The sequence below is a fragment of the Serinus canaria genome, chromosome 8 (assembly GCF_022539315.1).
Source record: "Serinus canaria isolate serCan28SL12 chromosome 8, serCan2020, whole genome shotgun sequence".
Lineage (NCBI taxonomy): Eukaryota > Metazoa > Chordata > Aves > Passeriformes > Fringillidae > Serinus > Serinus canaria.
In genome coordinates this window covers 18,668,297-18,684,691 of record NC_066322.1, presented here as the reverse complement: position 1 = coordinate 18,684,691, position 16,395 = coordinate 18,668,297, and the positions used below count along the sequence as shown (strand labels likewise).

General features: G+C 36.7%; 2 protein-coding genes across 5 annotated transcripts; one reads left to right on the top strand and one right to left on the bottom strand.

Annotated features, from left to right (window-relative positions):
- Positions 1-44: 44 nt before the first annotated feature.
- LRRC39 (leucine rich repeat containing 39) lies at positions 45-10,704 on the top strand. Of its 3 annotated transcripts, XM_050977702.1 has the most exons (10): positions 45-1,970; positions 2,139-2,184; positions 3,432-3,618; positions 4,468-4,573; positions 5,769-5,925; positions 6,484-6,620; positions 7,571-7,716; positions 8,088-8,240; positions 9,287-9,426; positions 10,443-10,704. In XM_050977702.1, the coding sequence occupies exons 3-10, from the start codon at positions 3,494-3,496 to the stop codon at positions 10,496-10,498; spliced, it is 1,020 nt and encodes a 339-aa protein (XP_050833659.1). In that variant the 5' UTR covers positions 45-1,970; positions 2,139-2,184; positions 3,432-3,493; the 3' UTR covers positions 10,499-10,704. The 3 variants fall into 3 exon arrangements, with proteins under 3 accessions (XP_050833659.1, XP_009086750.1, XP_050833658.1); XM_009088502.4 differs by having other exon boundaries at positions 45-2,184; XM_050977701.1 differs by having other exon boundaries at positions 45-3,618.
- Positions 9,428-16,395, bottom strand: TRMT13 (tRNA methyltransferase 13 homolog). Of its 2 annotated transcripts, XM_050977703.1 has the most exons (10): positions 16,252-16,394; positions 15,878-15,984; positions 14,866-14,928; positions 14,674-14,743; positions 14,156-14,262; positions 13,690-13,857; positions 13,347-13,419; positions 12,599-12,673; positions 11,303-11,717; positions 9,428-10,989 (listed from the first exon to the last, which is right to left on the bottom strand). In XM_050977703.1, exons 6-10 carry the CDS (start codon positions 13,837-13,839, stop codon positions 10,794-10,796), a joined length of 909 nt encoding a protein of 302 aa, XP_050833660.1. In that variant the 5' UTR covers positions 13,840-13,857; positions 14,156-14,262; positions 14,674-14,743; positions 14,866-14,928; positions 15,878-15,984; positions 16,252-16,394; the 3' UTR covers positions 9,428-10,793. The 2 variants fall into 2 exon arrangements, with proteins under 2 accessions (XP_050833660.1, XP_009086749.3); XM_009088501.4 differs by lacking the exons at positions 9,428-10,989; positions 11,303-11,717 and adding an exon at positions 15,733-15,799 and having other exon boundaries at positions 11,725-12,673; positions 15,878-15,924; positions 16,252-16,395.

Here is a 16,395-nt window from a genome sequence, read left to right as displayed (position 1 = left end):
TCAAACTATAAATGAAGAGGCCATATTTATTCAAATGCTTACTGACAACACTGATTGGTAAATATCAAGGCCTTAATACTCTCTAGAATATCCTATATTTTTAAAGGCTGAAAGTAATTTCAGCCCTTAATGCTTTCCAGTTATTTTTGATTCTTATAGAAAACATCTGTCTGTTAAAACGAAATGGGAAAGAAAGAGGAAGCAAAATAAAAAAAGAAGGATCTTGTTTTATTATTCTGTCATTAGGTAAGCCTGACAGTAAGCTGATCATGATCTTGCATTCTGTTATTGATATTCAGATACTAGAATCTGATAGATTAATCAGATTCAACAAAGAATGGATATCAAAAAATACTGTGAGATAAGGACTTCTTAAACTCAGACATGAATAGGTTCAAGTTAATGGCTTTAGAACAGAAAACTTATGTGGCTTTAAGGTAGAATAAACAGATCATGAGGATTGCACTGCTGATGTAATGAGTGATATGAAGAAAACTGTTGGATATAAATACCTTCTAAACACATAAGTTTCACACAGACATGAGAAAAGACAGTTACATCGCCTTAAAAATGAATTTGTAATGCACAAAATGGACATTTTCTCCTTTTTTTAGATATATCAAAACCAGGAGCATTCTTCAAAATTGTAGACCAAAGCTGTCTATTGCATTTAGCTGTGAAGATGTGAGACAGGCTACCAGAGGTAGAATCCCTGCTATCCATGATACTGAGACTGAATAAGAGAAAAGCTGGTAATGTATGGAGTGTGGCGCATCCATGTAAGGTGCTATTAATATTTCTATTGTGGTATAAGGGTCTTTTATATAAGTCATTTCTTGCAAAGTTTGACTGTTATATCATGCTTATCACCCATTTCATTTTTATCAGATTTATTTATTCCTAATAAAAAATGTAAAGCCACAAAATATTGTTTTTATTTGTGAATTTTATGCAGGCAATCCTGTACAGGAGACTCAAGCTCTTTTGTCTTACCTTAAAGAATATACTGTGCTCAAGACTACCAGAAGAACACAGCCTAATGTCTACTTTCCTAGAAGTATACTGTTGTGGTAAGGGCTTAGTCTGAATGCTTAGGATATTTTTTAATCTGATGATCACTGCAAATAAATTGAGGAAGTAGAAGTGTATGAAAGAAAGCAATAAAATTACTTTGAAATACTTAAGACAGGATAATTTTACTTACACAAGAAGAAGATTGAAAGCTAAAGTACTTAGTGTCTTTTTAAGTAGGTTATGGTATTCAAGTATTTAGTTTGTGGACTGGAGAGGGTTGGGTTTTTTGTTATAAAGTTTTGTGTGATAGAGTTATAACCAAATTAATGATACTTCTAAAATTTCATCTTTACTTTTTATATTCCAGCTCAATCGGTTAGAACTATCCAGTTTTATGGCTTCTGCCTCAAATAGTGACCTTGTAGTGATTGTTGTCTCTCTTCCCATTTGATTGAAGTAAAAGATTCTGACAGACTTGTTCTCCTTTTATCTTCTCCAACGGCTATTTGAAGAAATAGAATGCTAAATATTTTTCATTATTGGAACCAAGAAAAGGGGGAGTAATAACCCCTCTTCACATCCTGGTAAAGATTACTTTTCTGTCTGGACTTTGAAAATTTGCAAGAAAATTCTTCAGCAAGAGAATTCTTCAGCATTGGCAAAAGTAATCAGTAAAATACGTAGTGGTGTAACACCGTTTCTCATCTGTTTAGTCAGTGTTGCTGTTTAATAGTATTTTGAAGGTCAGTTAACTTGCAGAGAAACATTACTAAACAAAGCAGTCATTTTCGATTCAATACTGGCTTTTTTTATTTCTAACTGTCATTTTTGATTTAAAACAAACTTATTGTGCAGCATAACAATATTCCTTTGTTCTTTTTGGTTCACAGTTTTAATGGCAGTCCAGTTTAGGAGAGCCCAATCACACTCAGCAAACGGGGAAGACTTCAACAGTGGTAAATGCTTGGGGGGGGGGGTTGTAAAAGTGCCTCATGTGATGCCTTCTATTCTCAGCATAGGTTAAAATTAGAACTAGACTGACATTGCATTGGAGTCTGAGTGAGAGTTTTAAATGGCTTTGGTAATGCAGACAAGATTCATAATTTATCTCCGCTCTTGTCCAGAAAGCAATGAGTCACAGAAAATCCTTGAAAACACCAAATAATTAAGGTAAGTTGTTGTTAAACTCTTTCTGATGCTTGGAGGTAAAGTTGTTAGGAGATCTGATTACTTGGGAGTGAAATTGCAGTTGTTTTACAGTCATGCTTGGGAATTCACTTCTGTATTGTTGGCTGTGATGGCAAGATTATTATGGTTTTTATTTTCTTGATGAATAATAAAATCTAAGAACAAGACTTTTTTGATGGAATCCTGTTATATAATGAAATCATCCTGAAAATAGTCATATACTTAGGTCCTTTGATATTTCATGGTTCCAAGGCAGTATTTGTTGAATGATATGCAAAAGAGAGTTGCCCAGAGTAAGTTTTACTAGAAATAGGTATTGATTTGACTGTGTAGTACGATACTGCGTTTGGTAGTACAACTCTTAGCAAATATCTCTTTTCTGCACAATTTATATAAAAAGATTTCTAGTTTTCTACCTAAAAGGGCTTGTAGTTCAAAAAATGTCTCTAAACAACAAGAAATGATAAATTAGTTAATCACTTGATCTCAGTAGAAATTTAATCTTGAAAAAATCAGGCAATTTGAATTGTAGCCACTGACTGGAGCAAAAACCTTCATGCATACATAGCATTTCTATTGCATGTTGAGATGGGGACTGGGAAGGGTAGTTACTCTGATGACCACTGAAAGAGAAGCTAATCCTTCAAACTAGTAAATGTGATCACATTTATGTGGGGGAAAGGAAAAGTATACAGTCCTCTCTTTATAGGAAAAAATCCAATCCCTCTGTAGGAACCCAAAGGCTAGACTGCACTGCCATGCTGGGGTTGCCATTTGTGTCACTTGTCAAATCCTGCCATTTTTCCTTGACAAACAGAGAACACATAAAAATCATAAATATTAGTGTATTAGACCAGATGCTTGTATTCAAGCTTTATAATTTGATTTCTTGCTGTCTTTACAACAGGAAGCAATCCTGACATTTTACATTTTGTTTGTCTACACATTTGAACTTAATTTCAGACTTTACAAATAATTAGGTTAACTAAAGACATAGTAAACATAAAATAGAATGACTGCCAGTTTGAACACAAAAATGGTTACTAAGCAATTGTGGTTAAACCACAATTGAACTAGGTGCAATTATCTCTATTTTTATACAGAAAAAAACCCAGTTGATAAAATCTTGTCAGTTCTTTATATTAACTCATTTGACAACATAATGAAGTGGTTATTGCAGTATTTTTGTTTTCATGTCACTGTCCCCATCTGGTAACCCATACCTGAAGCCGTGCATTGAGCCTGAAATTCAGTCAGATTCCTGCAAGCAAATCTGAACATGTAAAGGATCATGGCTGAAACTGCAGTTTGCCTGGGAACATTCTCTGCTGTGAAGACACTCTGGGAAGTGAGAATACACAAGATAAATGAAGAATTACAGAGAGAAAAGGAATTCAGGCAGAGGTCTGCAGGAAGGTGGGTAAACTGTAACTCTTAAAGTATGTGAAAAGCTAGACCATATGTTACATTTCAGAAGACTGTAATTGGTTTCTTCAAATTCATGCAGACTCTAATTCCTTAGTTTTTACTCCAGCAGGATTCCCAGTGATTAGAATTTATCTAGTGTCTGTGATAAAAATATTAGTATATAGATTAAATTCCCTGAACTCAGATACTGAAATCCTCTGCTCTTTAAATATTCTAACCAGTGAAGATTTGTTATGCTTTCTTCTCCACTGAGGTATTAACAGGCTTGCTTGGTCTTCTGTCTGGCCAGAAATTTTATGAAATTTTAAGAGATTTAGGATACTATTTTTGGTAATCCTAATTTATCAGTTGTGTTTGAAGTGGAACAACAAATTCAAAAGTTAGTCCTGGAGAATACAAGCAGAAAGACAAAGAAAGACCTTGTCATAACTCTTGTTTAGGTACCCTTTGGAAATCAAGCTAAAAAAAGCTGATTGACCTATTTTCTTTCACTTATATGTGGTGGACTGGAAGGCTTTCGTTTTAGGAGTCTGCTTCAAAATGTGCTATAGAACTTAATTCCACATGACTTTATATTCTGTGGCCCTGCTGCAACATGTTGAAAGTGAATTATGTCCTCCTTCTGAATGCAAATTTAAAGAACTGTAAAATAGAATTCCTATAAATTACCTCAGTCAAACATTAAAGGCTTTTCTTCTCTCCAACTGATAGTATATTAACATCCAGATAAAATTAATATTATTTGACAATAAGGTGTTTGTGTCTTTTTCCAGAAAATAGATAGGATATAGTAATTATTGCCTGTATTCATTGTGGCACCACTTTTTCCCCTTATAGGCTACTGCTTGTCTGGGAGGAGAGAGCTGCTTTAGCAAAGCTTAAAGAAAAAGTTATTAATGAAGGTGGAAGAGCAATTTTAAGGATAGAGGAAGAAGAATGGAAGGTAGGGTTGATAGGAATGAATGCTGCTTGTGTTGAATGACTGATGTATTAGAAAACTACTATTTACAACTTTACACCCTCAGAGCTACTATTTGTGTTCTATTAACTGTTGACTGTGCTTTGCTAACAGTGAATTAGGACACGTTGTGAGTGTAAAAGAAAACTGGGTGGCTTTAGTCCTGAATATTAAGCATTACTCTGCAAAAACAAAGCTCCAAACAATTTTCTGCATTACAAAATATTTTCACTGCAGAGTATGTTTTTCATTATGTAAATGCTAATTTAACATTCACTCACCAGAACTACTGAACTGTATCAAGATGAAAACCCTCCGTGTTTGGGTGCATGAAGATATTTCTTATTGTTTATTTTCTCTTTCTAAGAGTGGAAATGAGCCCGTAGATTCGCAGAATTATTACTGGTGTTTCTCATGTGCAGAGCTAATCTGCTGTTAATGCTGGCCATCAGTGCTCTGAGGCATGCAGAAATGCACTGACCAGCTCCTAGAAAGTAATGAGAATTAGTTTGTGTTGAGGCCAGTGAGAACACGACAGCCAGACCCAGCCTTCTGTGCAAAAATCTATTTAGAGCAGTTTCATCTTCAGTTATATTGATTTAAAAAAAAAAAAAAAGAAAGAAACTAAAACAAGCCTGAAACTTGTCAATGACAGTAGTTCAGGTATGTAAATCCTGGAAACCAAAAGAGGACAGGTTCAATCTGTGATCAGAATGACAACCCACACTGGTGTTCACTTCAGGATCATGGAATCATGGAATATGCTCAGTTCATTGAGTTGAACTCCTGGCCCCACACAGCACCATCTCCACGAGTCACACCATGTGCCCGAGAGCATTGTCCAAACACTTCTTGAATTCTGTCAGGTGCTGTGACCACTGCCCTGGAGAGCCTGTTCCAGTGCCCAACCACCCCCTGGGGGAAGAACCCTTTCCTAATCTATTGATGTAAACCTTTATAAAAATGTAAACCTTTTCCTAATATGTATGATAGTAAAATCATATGTTATGCTTGCTATTTCTAGCATATTTTAGAAAACAGTTATCAGGATTCATTTTGTAACCTACATGTTACAGCATAGTTTAAGAAAAAGGACAGGCTGTTAGTGTTTCAAATAAAACTTCTGCCTCAAGCTTGTATGCTAAGCTGAATTTCTTCTGGTTTGTATTTCATGTTGCAGACATTACCTTCGTGCTTATTGAAATTAATCCATCTCCAGGAATGGCAGCTTCACAGAACTAGTTTGCAGAAAATTCCTCAGTTTATTGGAAGATTTCACAGCCTTGTTGTTCTGGATCTATCCCGGAACTCAATTGAAAGTGTACCTAAAGAAATTGGTGAGCTGTGCTTTCTTTTATTTTAAGCTGCTCTTCTAAGAAAATTGGTCTCACACAAATGTACCATTTTTACGCCCTTTGCTTGTCTAATAATTCTATTGTGTAGTAAGAAAACACATTATTTAAATCTGACAGTGAGATAGAGATCTCCAAACCATAAATTCTCTATAAACTAAAAATGGGGCTGGATGGAAGAGACATATCACTATGAAAGCTCCCCATGACAAAAAAAGGACCTGTTTGCACAGCAGGCACTAGACAGCAGAATGCAGCTGGCAAAGTGATACTGAAAAACAGACTTCATGCTCTGAGTACATGGCAGGAATAGCCTAGTCACAATTTTTTGGTTTTGGGTTTTTCCTTGAAGCACTCCACTAGATTGCAGTCCTGTACTAAAGAGTCCTGAGGTGCTGCTATTTGCAGTTGGGTGGTTTTTTTTTTCTTTTGTTTCATGAGAACACAGAGCATTTTTATTACAGTAAAAGGGTAAGGCAAAACAAATGATATTGTGCTTCAAATAGAATAAAGATTAACATTTCTCATTTGTGCTCTGTGCAGGCCAGCTGACCAGCCTCCAAGAGCTGCTTCTCAGTTACAACAGAATAAAATCTGTTCCTAAGGAAATAAGTAACTGCATCAGTCTGGAAAGACTGGAACTGGCTGTCAACAGAAGTATCTGTGATCTTCCCCCTCAGGTTTTGACAGACTGTTTAGTTTTGTTTGATGCATAATTTGAATTTATCCAAAACCAATTATCATTATGTGTTGCATTTCTGTTTTTGGATTTGCTGTGATGCTGTGATTTCACAGTACTCCACACTGATGTGAACAACCTTTCCATGACTGGTGAAACTGAAGCTCCATGAGAAGCACATACATACACCTGAGTAGCTGAAGGAGCCAGTTTTTATTTTGGTCAGATAAATGACTTGGCAGTGCATAGAGGGCAGTGACACACTCCATATCAATTTGTTTAGGCTGGATGTTGTCACTGATTTACCCCACTAAGAATCTGATGTCTTAGCACAGAAAAGTTCTCTTGTATGGTTTAGAGTACAAATTCATACCACATGCCAGGAGACAGCTGTAAGCATGTTTACCAAGACAGCTAGATCTGAAAAAGGTTGTGTGATTTTTGAACATTGCAAAAGCACCTGAAGGCATCAATACCCAAAGGATTAGGTGCTGTGATACTATGTTACATTTTTAGAGTGTCTTGCCAGGGTAGTAGACTTCACAGCATGGAAAGTGTCGTGGTTCACTCTAAAATACAGTCCATGTAATTTGATACATAAAAATCTAAATATTTGACTACTGAAAAATGTTGCATGGAGTATGAAATTCTAAGGACAGTGCTGTCTTTAATATTCTCTTCCTTGAGGCTTGGGGCATATCTGCACTGTAGTCAGCAGTTATGACACTCACTACTGGGTGGGAGGTAAAGTTCTGCTGCCTTATCAGTTCCCAACCTGTCTACCTTCCAGGCCAAAATGTTATTGTCAGGTACTATCAGCTACTGGAACTCAAAACCATTCTGTGTTTACTGGCTCCAAGATGTGTTGTTATGTTTCTTAACATTACCAGATTACTGCTGTACAGCTGCAGCAGCTACACCAAGTTCCATTAAATCTCCCCTTCTTTTCAGCTCAGTGATTTAAAGAAGCTGTCACACATAGATTTGTGCATGAATCAGTTTACTGCCATCCCTTCAGCTCTCCTCAACATGCCAAATCTAGAATGGTTAGATATGGGGGGAAACAAACTCCAGGAACTTCCTGATGCAATTGACAGGTAAATACAGCTCAAAGCTCATCTTAGTCTCAATTCCACTGTACTGAAATTCTAATTATTAAACACTACTTCAAAAGATAATTTTTATGTTAATCTCATTCCAAAGTGAAGATTTTATCAGCCCTAATGTGATGTTTTGGATAAGCTGGGATAATGCATTCAATTAACAATAAATTCAGTATCAACTAAAAGGTTAAATATTTATTGTAAATCACTTTTCTTAACAGAGGTGATGATCTTGGATATGGGGTTTCCTTTGAGACTTGTTGCATTATGAGTCCTTTATGTGGCTGAAAAAATTAGTTTTATAGTAATGACTGAGAGGATTAATTCTATGAATCTTGATTTATTGCACAAATACCATTTTTCAGAATGGAAAACCTCCACACTTTATGGCTCCAAAGGAATGAAATAAACTCTTTGCCAGAAACCATTGGTAATATGAAAAATCTTAGTACTCTTGTTCTTAGCAACAACAAGCTTAAAGATATTCCAGCTTGTATGAAGGACATGACAAATCTGAGGTAAGAAAAAGCACCAGGGATATAAATGAAAATAATTAGAAAATACTTTTTAAAGCCCTCCTTGAGTTGTAGATCATGGAGTGATACTAAGGGAGAGGAAAAGGCATTACCACAGTTGTACAGATGGATGCAAAAAATCAGCATAATTACACAGATTCACAACAATTAAGGATCTGATGAAGTAAGCTTTGTGTAGTGAAGTACTTAGTTAAAGAAGTAAATTCTGATAGTTAGTCTCACATGAAAAGTAGACTATAATACATTTTCTCATTTCATAGCCCTCCCACTATAATTGCCCTTTGATATTACTCTTAAAAAGCAAGAGCTTGCTGAAAAATGTGGCAGGCATTAAAATGACAAAAAGTAGAACTTTGCCACTGAGAATTCAAGCATTCAAAATTAAACAAAATTTATTAGGTTTAAGGACATAGATGAAACTGTCATGTACTTGATATGAAAAATAAAAAATAATATAAATTCTTAATTGGTAGAATTTAAACTACTCCTTAGTATACTGTGACAGAAACTTTCCTATTGTTAGCATTTTCATTTGAATTATTGGATGCTGGCTGTTTTAGAGAAAGAATGCTGGCCTGCAAAAACCCTGCCTAAACCAGGAAGACAATTCCTGTTCTCAGTTATTTTGGAAGAACTTCCTTAACTAAATATATACAAACATAGGCCCAAGGATGGAACAAGAATAAAGAGAGACAGGACTGGCTCATGCCTTGCAAAGCTGGGAGGAGCCACTTGCACTGTTCTCATTCACTCACCTGTTTGTGAAAGCTCAATACATCTGACAGTGGGGTCAGAAACTGAAGACAAATGCTGAGGACCACAATGTTTTTTCCCCACCACAATCAGTTACTATTATAAAGCATCTTAGCTTACTTAATACTGCTTATAGAGTGGCGAGTTGAGTATAACAAGGACTTAGTTTCCTTTCTCTTAAAATAGTGTTTGAGAAATCTTAATTCGGTTTCAAAAGAATTATTTTCTCTGGACAAAACTTACTGCAAGATTAACCTTTTCTGGTGAATTCCTAGATTTGTCAACTTCAGAGACAACCCACTGGAGCTAGAGGTAACACTCCCTCCGTGTGAGAACACAGATGAGGAGGAGCAGCAGGAAATGTTTGGCATTGACTTCATGCACTTGTATATCCAGGAATCACTCAAGAAAACAGGTATGGCACGGCTTTTTTATTAATTCTGATCTCTCCACCATACAGTGAGGAAGAGAGGGATACACTGGATTAATAAAACCTAGGATATGTATAAAAATGAAACATGAATAACCTTCTTAATAAATTAGTAACATTTAAAAAACAACAATCTGTAAACAGGCTTTTACTGAGGACAGGGGCACTTTTAACAGGAGTTGGCACAGTAAGTCTCCAACAAACAGTACAGATTCTGACAGAAACATACTGGAACCATGGAGCACTGTAATAAATGTGCCTGAGTTACCTACACCATGGATAAAGAGGACCTGATGACTGTCTTTCATATTTGCAATTTAATCAGGTTACATAGTGAAGGTCTTCTAGCATCCTTTGATTCATGAAGCTCAACTTTTCCTACTTTTGGATGTTGTCCAGATGGTACTTCCAGAGGAAGATGAGAAATTAGTATGTTCCCAAGATACATCTTTTAGCAATGAACTATCAACACCTGATAAACAGATGTTTCTCACAACTTGCTTTCCCTGACACAAAATACAGTCACTTAAACAAAACACCCCCAGTTTCATCTCATTTCTAAAACATGATTAAAATGTGCTGTTCATTGTCTCTGGGGTAACAGCTTTAATGTTGCAGTAAGAGACCCAAATAACCACTTTGGAACAGATGTTAAGTTTGCAGCTGTTACTTGCAGCAGACACTTCACTGCAGATATAAAATGATCTCTCTGATCTTCATTCTGTGTTTTGTGAAGGCTTAAATGAATGCAATACTCTTGTTTTAGAAAACTAAGCCAGCTTTTTTCTTATCAATATTTCATGAATGGGTTATCAAATTAGCAAAAATATACCAAGATGACACTTTAGACATAAATTTTCTTTCTGAATAGATTCTCTAGCAGCACAGGCTGATCAAAGTACTTAGGCCTACTTAAATATTTTAAGAGGAAATACAAAGCTGTTCTGAACTTCAAAGTGAGAATAAAGTATGTCAACTTATTTTAACCTATTGTCTTTCAGGAAATGTGGAAAGTTGTACTTCTGGTTCTCCTCCTGTCATGAATCCTAATGAATAAAGAATGTAACTGAATGGAAGAAAAGATCAAGTACACTTCTTCACAGCAAAGAGGCTACAACAGGTTTCAAGTATTCCTAGGGATTTTATTTTTCCACTGATGAGAACTGGTTTGCATATTAGCAATTCCCAGTGAAACTGGAAAATATAAGACCTTTTCTTGGGTACAGCAAAGATGAGAAAGGTTGTTTTTTTTTTTTTTTTATTTGTAAGAAATTAAGTAGTTTTTATAAAAACCGAGATAAGTTTTATAGGGTATGTTTTTTTTCCCCTACCAATTCCAAATCTATCTCCTGTCATATAGTTGGCTCTGGTATCACAGAAGGACTTGGGACAGCTGTCAACAGGACATTCTCCAAGGACACAGCAGGCTCTGTATAATACTGCAGTGCAGCCTTGTATCCTCGCTGTTGTAAATACTCAATCCGCCCGTGATCAATCAGCCGTTTGCAGAGGCAACCGATCTCCTTCCGCTCCTCAACACTCAGTATCCTGCTTGCACATAAAGGAAGGAAGGAATCAACAGCTGTCAGAAAATAGCTTTGGTAATTAACATTAGTAGTTAAGCTTAGAAAAACTACTGAAATCATTGTAAGTTCATTTTGGTCAGGTAAGCATGACTGTTGAAATATTTTGAAATGTCCCTCCATGAAAATAATATTTTTCAAGTAAAATATGTCTATAAGTTTAGTAATTACATGTTTCTGCAAAATTAGTCCTTTTGAGGACCCAAAACAATTTAATGTGCCACTATACATAGTTTTTCTGCTGGTGTCCATTTGCTAGGAAAAAAAAATGTACATACCCTTGTAAAGTATCAGAACCACTTGCTGTCCTGCTGAGAGTGTGCTCATGTTCTTCTGTGTCATTAGTTTGATCTCCACTGTCTTCACTTGTAGAAGCTTTGCTTGTGGTTTCTTGCATGCCACAAGTGGCCCAACTACTCATTCTCTGAAAATAATGGAATTCTACTGGTCCAAGTCCTACTGATTTAAAGAACTCTCTGCCTACATAATGTGTCCAGTCACACTTGTGATGGCAACACAGAGCAATAACAATTCCAGCTACAGGCTTATGGTCTTCTGTGATGCTTTCATTGCCAGCAGATTTGTGAGGAGCCACCTCTGTCTGAACAGCCCTGCAGCGTTTTGGTGCAGGCTCTTCATCTTTTCCATCACAGCAAGTGGTGTAACTTTCAACCAAGCATCTCAAAGCAAGATCTGGGAATGAACAAATATATCCCCCCCAAGAAAAAATATCCATAAACACCATGTCATTATTTATACAGGCTGTATCATGGTCAGGAGTGTGCTTTCCATAAAGAAAAATAAAATTACACACCACAAACTAAGTCAAAAAGCAAGTTCAATAATAACTAAAAATTACAAACATGCTTTGAAAACATAAAAACCCTAAATGTGGTTTCTCTGGAGCTTCTAAGAGCTTATCCTCTGAAATATTTGTTCTGGAAAAGTGAATTTAAAATAGTTTGGTTAAAAAATTGGCATATTGTAGGAGAATCTCCTCCCTGTAAAACACATGAGTATTTGCTCTAAAGGTTTGATATCTAGGACACAGTCTGTTAAATATGCACATCTACTTCTTAAATGCTTAACTGTGTCATCTTTGTCATGCTACCTATAAAGGTGTCATACTTGAGACGTCTTTCACTACATAGTAGCCATATAACATTAGAAAAACTATATTAGGTTAAAGTTATCAGGAGAGAAACACAATCTTATTTGTGTTTGGAATACATATTCAGACCACCAATAAAATTTTAGAAAGAAAATTGTTTCAAAGAAGAGGCAACTGTGCTAAAAAAGTACTCTCAAAGACATTACCCCTGCCACCACACACTGTTCTCTGTTCTAATCTATTAAAGCCAAGAAGGGCTTCACTTCTGCCTAAAGCATCCTTACATCTATTATCCTTTTACTATTCCACTGGAGTCAAGAGATATTTAGAACATAATTACTGTGTTCACCAGAAAAGGTTTAGAGGGCAAAAACAGCTTAAAAGGACAAGTTGGAAGATCACTCTATTCAGAGTGTAAGCTTATATCCTGACTTTCTGCAGTTCACACGTCTGTAATTCATACCTGTTGCAGCACCACACAAATGCTTCCCAATTCCTACCACTGGTAGTTTTTTCTTCTCCAAAATAGGTACCTTATCTGGAGGGAAAAAAATAAAAACAACCAACAAAACCCCATCCAATCCACACCTACCCCAGCACCTCTGATTTTCTTGAATAATATAATTTCAGCACACTTAGAAATAAATTTTTGCCACTACTAAAAATACATTGATTGGCACATTTTGTTAAGACAAATTAAAAGAATAGGATGCAGTGGCTGGAAAGCACATTTAACCATTTCAGCCTTTCTATACTGCCTACGAAAGGTATATATGACATTAATGCATCTCCTGCTGACAGGTGCTCCTGCAAATTCTGTAGCATTGATGGTGCATCACCTGCTTAATTCTACACATAAAACAAACAATGAAAACCTATTTAATTCTGCAAGTGCTAAAAAACCTTCAAAACATACTTGTTTTGGTACTTTCTCACCTATAATGATGTCCTATGAGTTTATAAAAAGTAGAAAACTTTAAAACTCCATTTAAAATATGTGTATACGTATATTATGTGTATACGTATATACACACAAGCATGTGTGAATATACATAACATGTATATTCAGCATCAACATGTCCAAGCAACCACTGAGAATAATCTTCAGAACCAACATTTAAGCATGTTACACACAAACTGACTGGAACCCCAATTCAAAATTTAAAAATAAGCCTCTACTTCAGAATGACACAGGCCAAGAAGGAACTTACTTAAACATAAGTGCTGAATGTCTACTTGAAGCCTCTCAAATATGGAATCCCTCCTTTTGTGTTTTCCATCCACCTGTTTAAAAAGAACAAGAGATTGCATAGGGCTGGCCACTAACAACTATAATTTTGCTCCAGGTATTAATGTCAGACTTTTTTCTTGTCAAGTTGACATCTATGAATTTCCAACATTAAAAATCAGGATTTTTTTCTAAATTTACTATTCGTGAAGTATGGAATGTATAACTTGTAAAATTTAAATGTATTGAGGATTAAAAAAAAATACTAAGTTTCAATAGCAATGGTTTAAAAATAATACTTTACTAATGTAACAATATCCTCTTACCTTGAATCTTGTGGTTGCTCTTTCCACAAGCAAAAACTGAACACTCTCAACGTTCTCTAAAGCAATATCAAGCCAATGAGACAGCTTTCCTCGCCCAGCTCCAAACTCAACAAAACACTTTCCTGGACCAAGTAAATGCAATTTTTCCATGTTACCTAAAATAGAAGCCTACAAACATCAAAAAATTATTTATGAACCAAGAAAATATATACCCTGTGTTTTGTAATGCCTAATAGAAAAATTATTCCTTCACCGAACTGCAGAAGACTTTTTTAAGCCTTGCTTTCAGTAAGGGATAAGGGAAAAGATGATGTGTGTACAGAGGAAAGGGACTATATCTTCTGTTTTACCATATCACATTTCCTCTGTGGGAAGCAACTGGAATTATGCACCCAGTCACTCAAATTTACAGCAGCACAATTCCATGTCCAAACTCCTCTACAGTTATTAGTAAATCAGACCAAACCTGTTGTTTCAGGTGTTTGAAAGCAGATTCCCCATTCTTTGGGTCACTTAAGGCTTCTTGTAAAGCCTGGTGGGACAGTATTTGTTCCTTAAGATGAAGTTCCAGGCCTGAAGGCAAATGAAAAACTTTTAGGTATAGCTTTTGAGTTTCCAAGGGTTCCTAGTTTGTAACACACATTATGACAGTTGTGACATGAACTCAGTTTGTAGTACTAAAACAGTCTGCTGGGACTGTAAATCTGTCATATAACAGAGCTGTATTGTTATCTGTAGTGACATCTGAGTGAGAAAAAAAAAGAAAAACAAAAGGAAGGGAACACAGGATTGGAGTTTTATCATTCTTTTAATCTAGTTTACTTTCTGGAGTAAAATTTAGCTATTGGACGTCTGCCTGATAATTATTTCAGATGCGTTTTATGGCAGCTATCTCATATTTTTACAGGTATCTAGCAACAAAAATAACAATGAAATATTTAATCAATTCAATTTAAAACATCTTATATTTAGTATTAAGCTTACCATTAGTTGCTTTTTTCAACCTAGTAATTAAATTCTGGAGCTCTTCGATAGATAGAGAAGATAGTGGAACCTTTTTAGGGAAAAAAAGTGACACCAATAAATATGAAACCTTTGAAATTTTCTCAATCTTTGTAGTCATAAATTGCAACATGTAATGTAAGGACTGAACCTAAAACCAAATAATGTACTCACCTGTTTTTCTGGTATTTCTGCTGCATCTTTTAAACCAGCATTAATATCTTGAACAAAGTAGACCTTAAAAAAAAAAAAAAAAAAGAAAAAAAGAAAAAAAATTTGATTCAGTTAATTACCAGGAAGCAAATAGCTAAATTTTTTAGTGTTCTTATGGTAAGGTATGCAGCCATAGAAACCCACTGCAAAGTAAGATTTTCCAAGTAATTTTCTTTCCTATAGTCTGATCCTGAATCCCAGCCAGAAATGACTCTTCTGACACAGTTTTGCAAGATTGAACGTGTTCATACAAGTTAAGCAGTCAGGGCTTACTAGACAGATTCCAGAGACCATTTTCAGTTTTCCCAGGGAATACTAAAGGTGCAATTCTAGTAAGGCAGCAAGGCAGGCAATAAAGAACCCATCCTCTGCTTTCTTGAAAGAGCTGTTTAAAACGTGCCCTGTTGCTTCCCTCAGCAGCTGTCAGCCAAGCTTTGCATGGCTTACTGCCAGCCTGGCTGGAGTGGGCAGCTGGCTGGGAAACCCAGAGCTTCTCTGCAGGTTCTGCTTTCCCAGGACAACCTCTCACCCAGCCTCTGAAATGAATGGCACTGTGAGAGCCTCTTCCCTGCGGGCGTTTCTGAGAAAAATGAATTCAACATTTTTATTTGTAACCAAGAACTGAAAAAGTGTACCAAGTTACAGTGAGAAGGGGCAGAGAATATGAGGGGACTGGAATGTGAGTTGCATTTCAGCAAGTACTTATAGACCTTCCATCCTGCTGCCCTGCAGCTCACAGCTGCTGTCAGCACAGAAAATTCTCTGCAGAACTGTAATGTTTAAGGCTCTTAAATCCGATAGGAAGTGCTGAAATTACACTGCACTTACAGGCTTTGGCTTCTCTCTTGAGTTACATTTTTTTAAATGCTTTTGTAGTTGGTCTTCATATACAGTGCTAAAAGCCAAATGGAGAGAAAAGTAAGTATCATGCGAATACTGACAAAGAACGGGAAAAGCATTTACATATACTCACTGTTTTGGATCAAGAGGGCACGGAATTCTTTTTCTGTCATTTTGCTCCTAGTTAGAAAAGTTTTAGAAAACACTTGAGCACGCATTCAGTGTTGTGTTTTAAAGAAGCTGTTGAGGGACATCAGTTTCATAAAACATCTATTTAGAATAGGTGAGTTAACCGGAACGGAGAAACGAAGACGAGAACTTAATACTTGACTAGATCCTAAAAGAATAGACCCCTAATGCAAGGTGAGGGCTACTGCCGGGCTGAAGCGAGTGCCCGGCACACAGAGGCTTAAGGGAAGGCACAGGAGCTGCCTCTGCCAGCGATGCCACGAGAGCGGGGCCACCCCAAGCCCGCCCGCCCTCCCGGTCCGAGAAGGGTCCCTGCACCTCCTCGTGCCCGTGCTCCCCGCAGAAGCGCCTGCCGGGCGCCGGGATCATCTTGCAGAAGCGCTTCTTCCTCAGCACGAAGTGAGCGCAGCGTCCCGGCTCCGGCGCCGCCATCGCCGCTCCCAGCGGCCCCCGCGCCGCCAT

Excerpts from the sequence above, each read along its gene's own strand:
- LRRC39 (XM_050977702.1), top strand. The coding sequence starts at position 3,494 with ATGGCTGAAACTGCAGTTTGCCTGGGAACATTCTCTGCTGTGAAGACA. Across the intron at positions 3,619-4,467 it reads AGGCAGAGGTCTGCAGGAAG|GCTACTGCTTGTCTGGGAGG; the intron begins GTGGGTAAACTG and ends TTCCCCTTATAG. Across the intron at positions 8,241-9,286 it reads AAGGACATGACAAATCTGAG|ATTTGTCAACTTCAGAGACA; the intron begins GTAAGAAAAAGC and ends GTGAATTCCTAG.
- TRMT13 (XM_050977703.1), bottom strand. The coding sequence starts at position 13,839 with ATGGAAAAATTGCATTTACTTGGTCCAGGAAAGTGTTTTGTTGAGTTT. Across the intron at positions 12,674-13,346 it reads CATTCAGCACTTATGTTTAA|ATAAGGTACCTATTTTGGAG; the intron begins GTAAGTTCCTTC and ends TTTTCCCTCCAG. Across the intron at positions 11,718-12,598 it reads TTTGTGTGGTGCTGCAACAG|ATCTTGCTTTGAGATGCTTG; the intron begins GTATGAATTACA and ends GTTCATTCCCAG.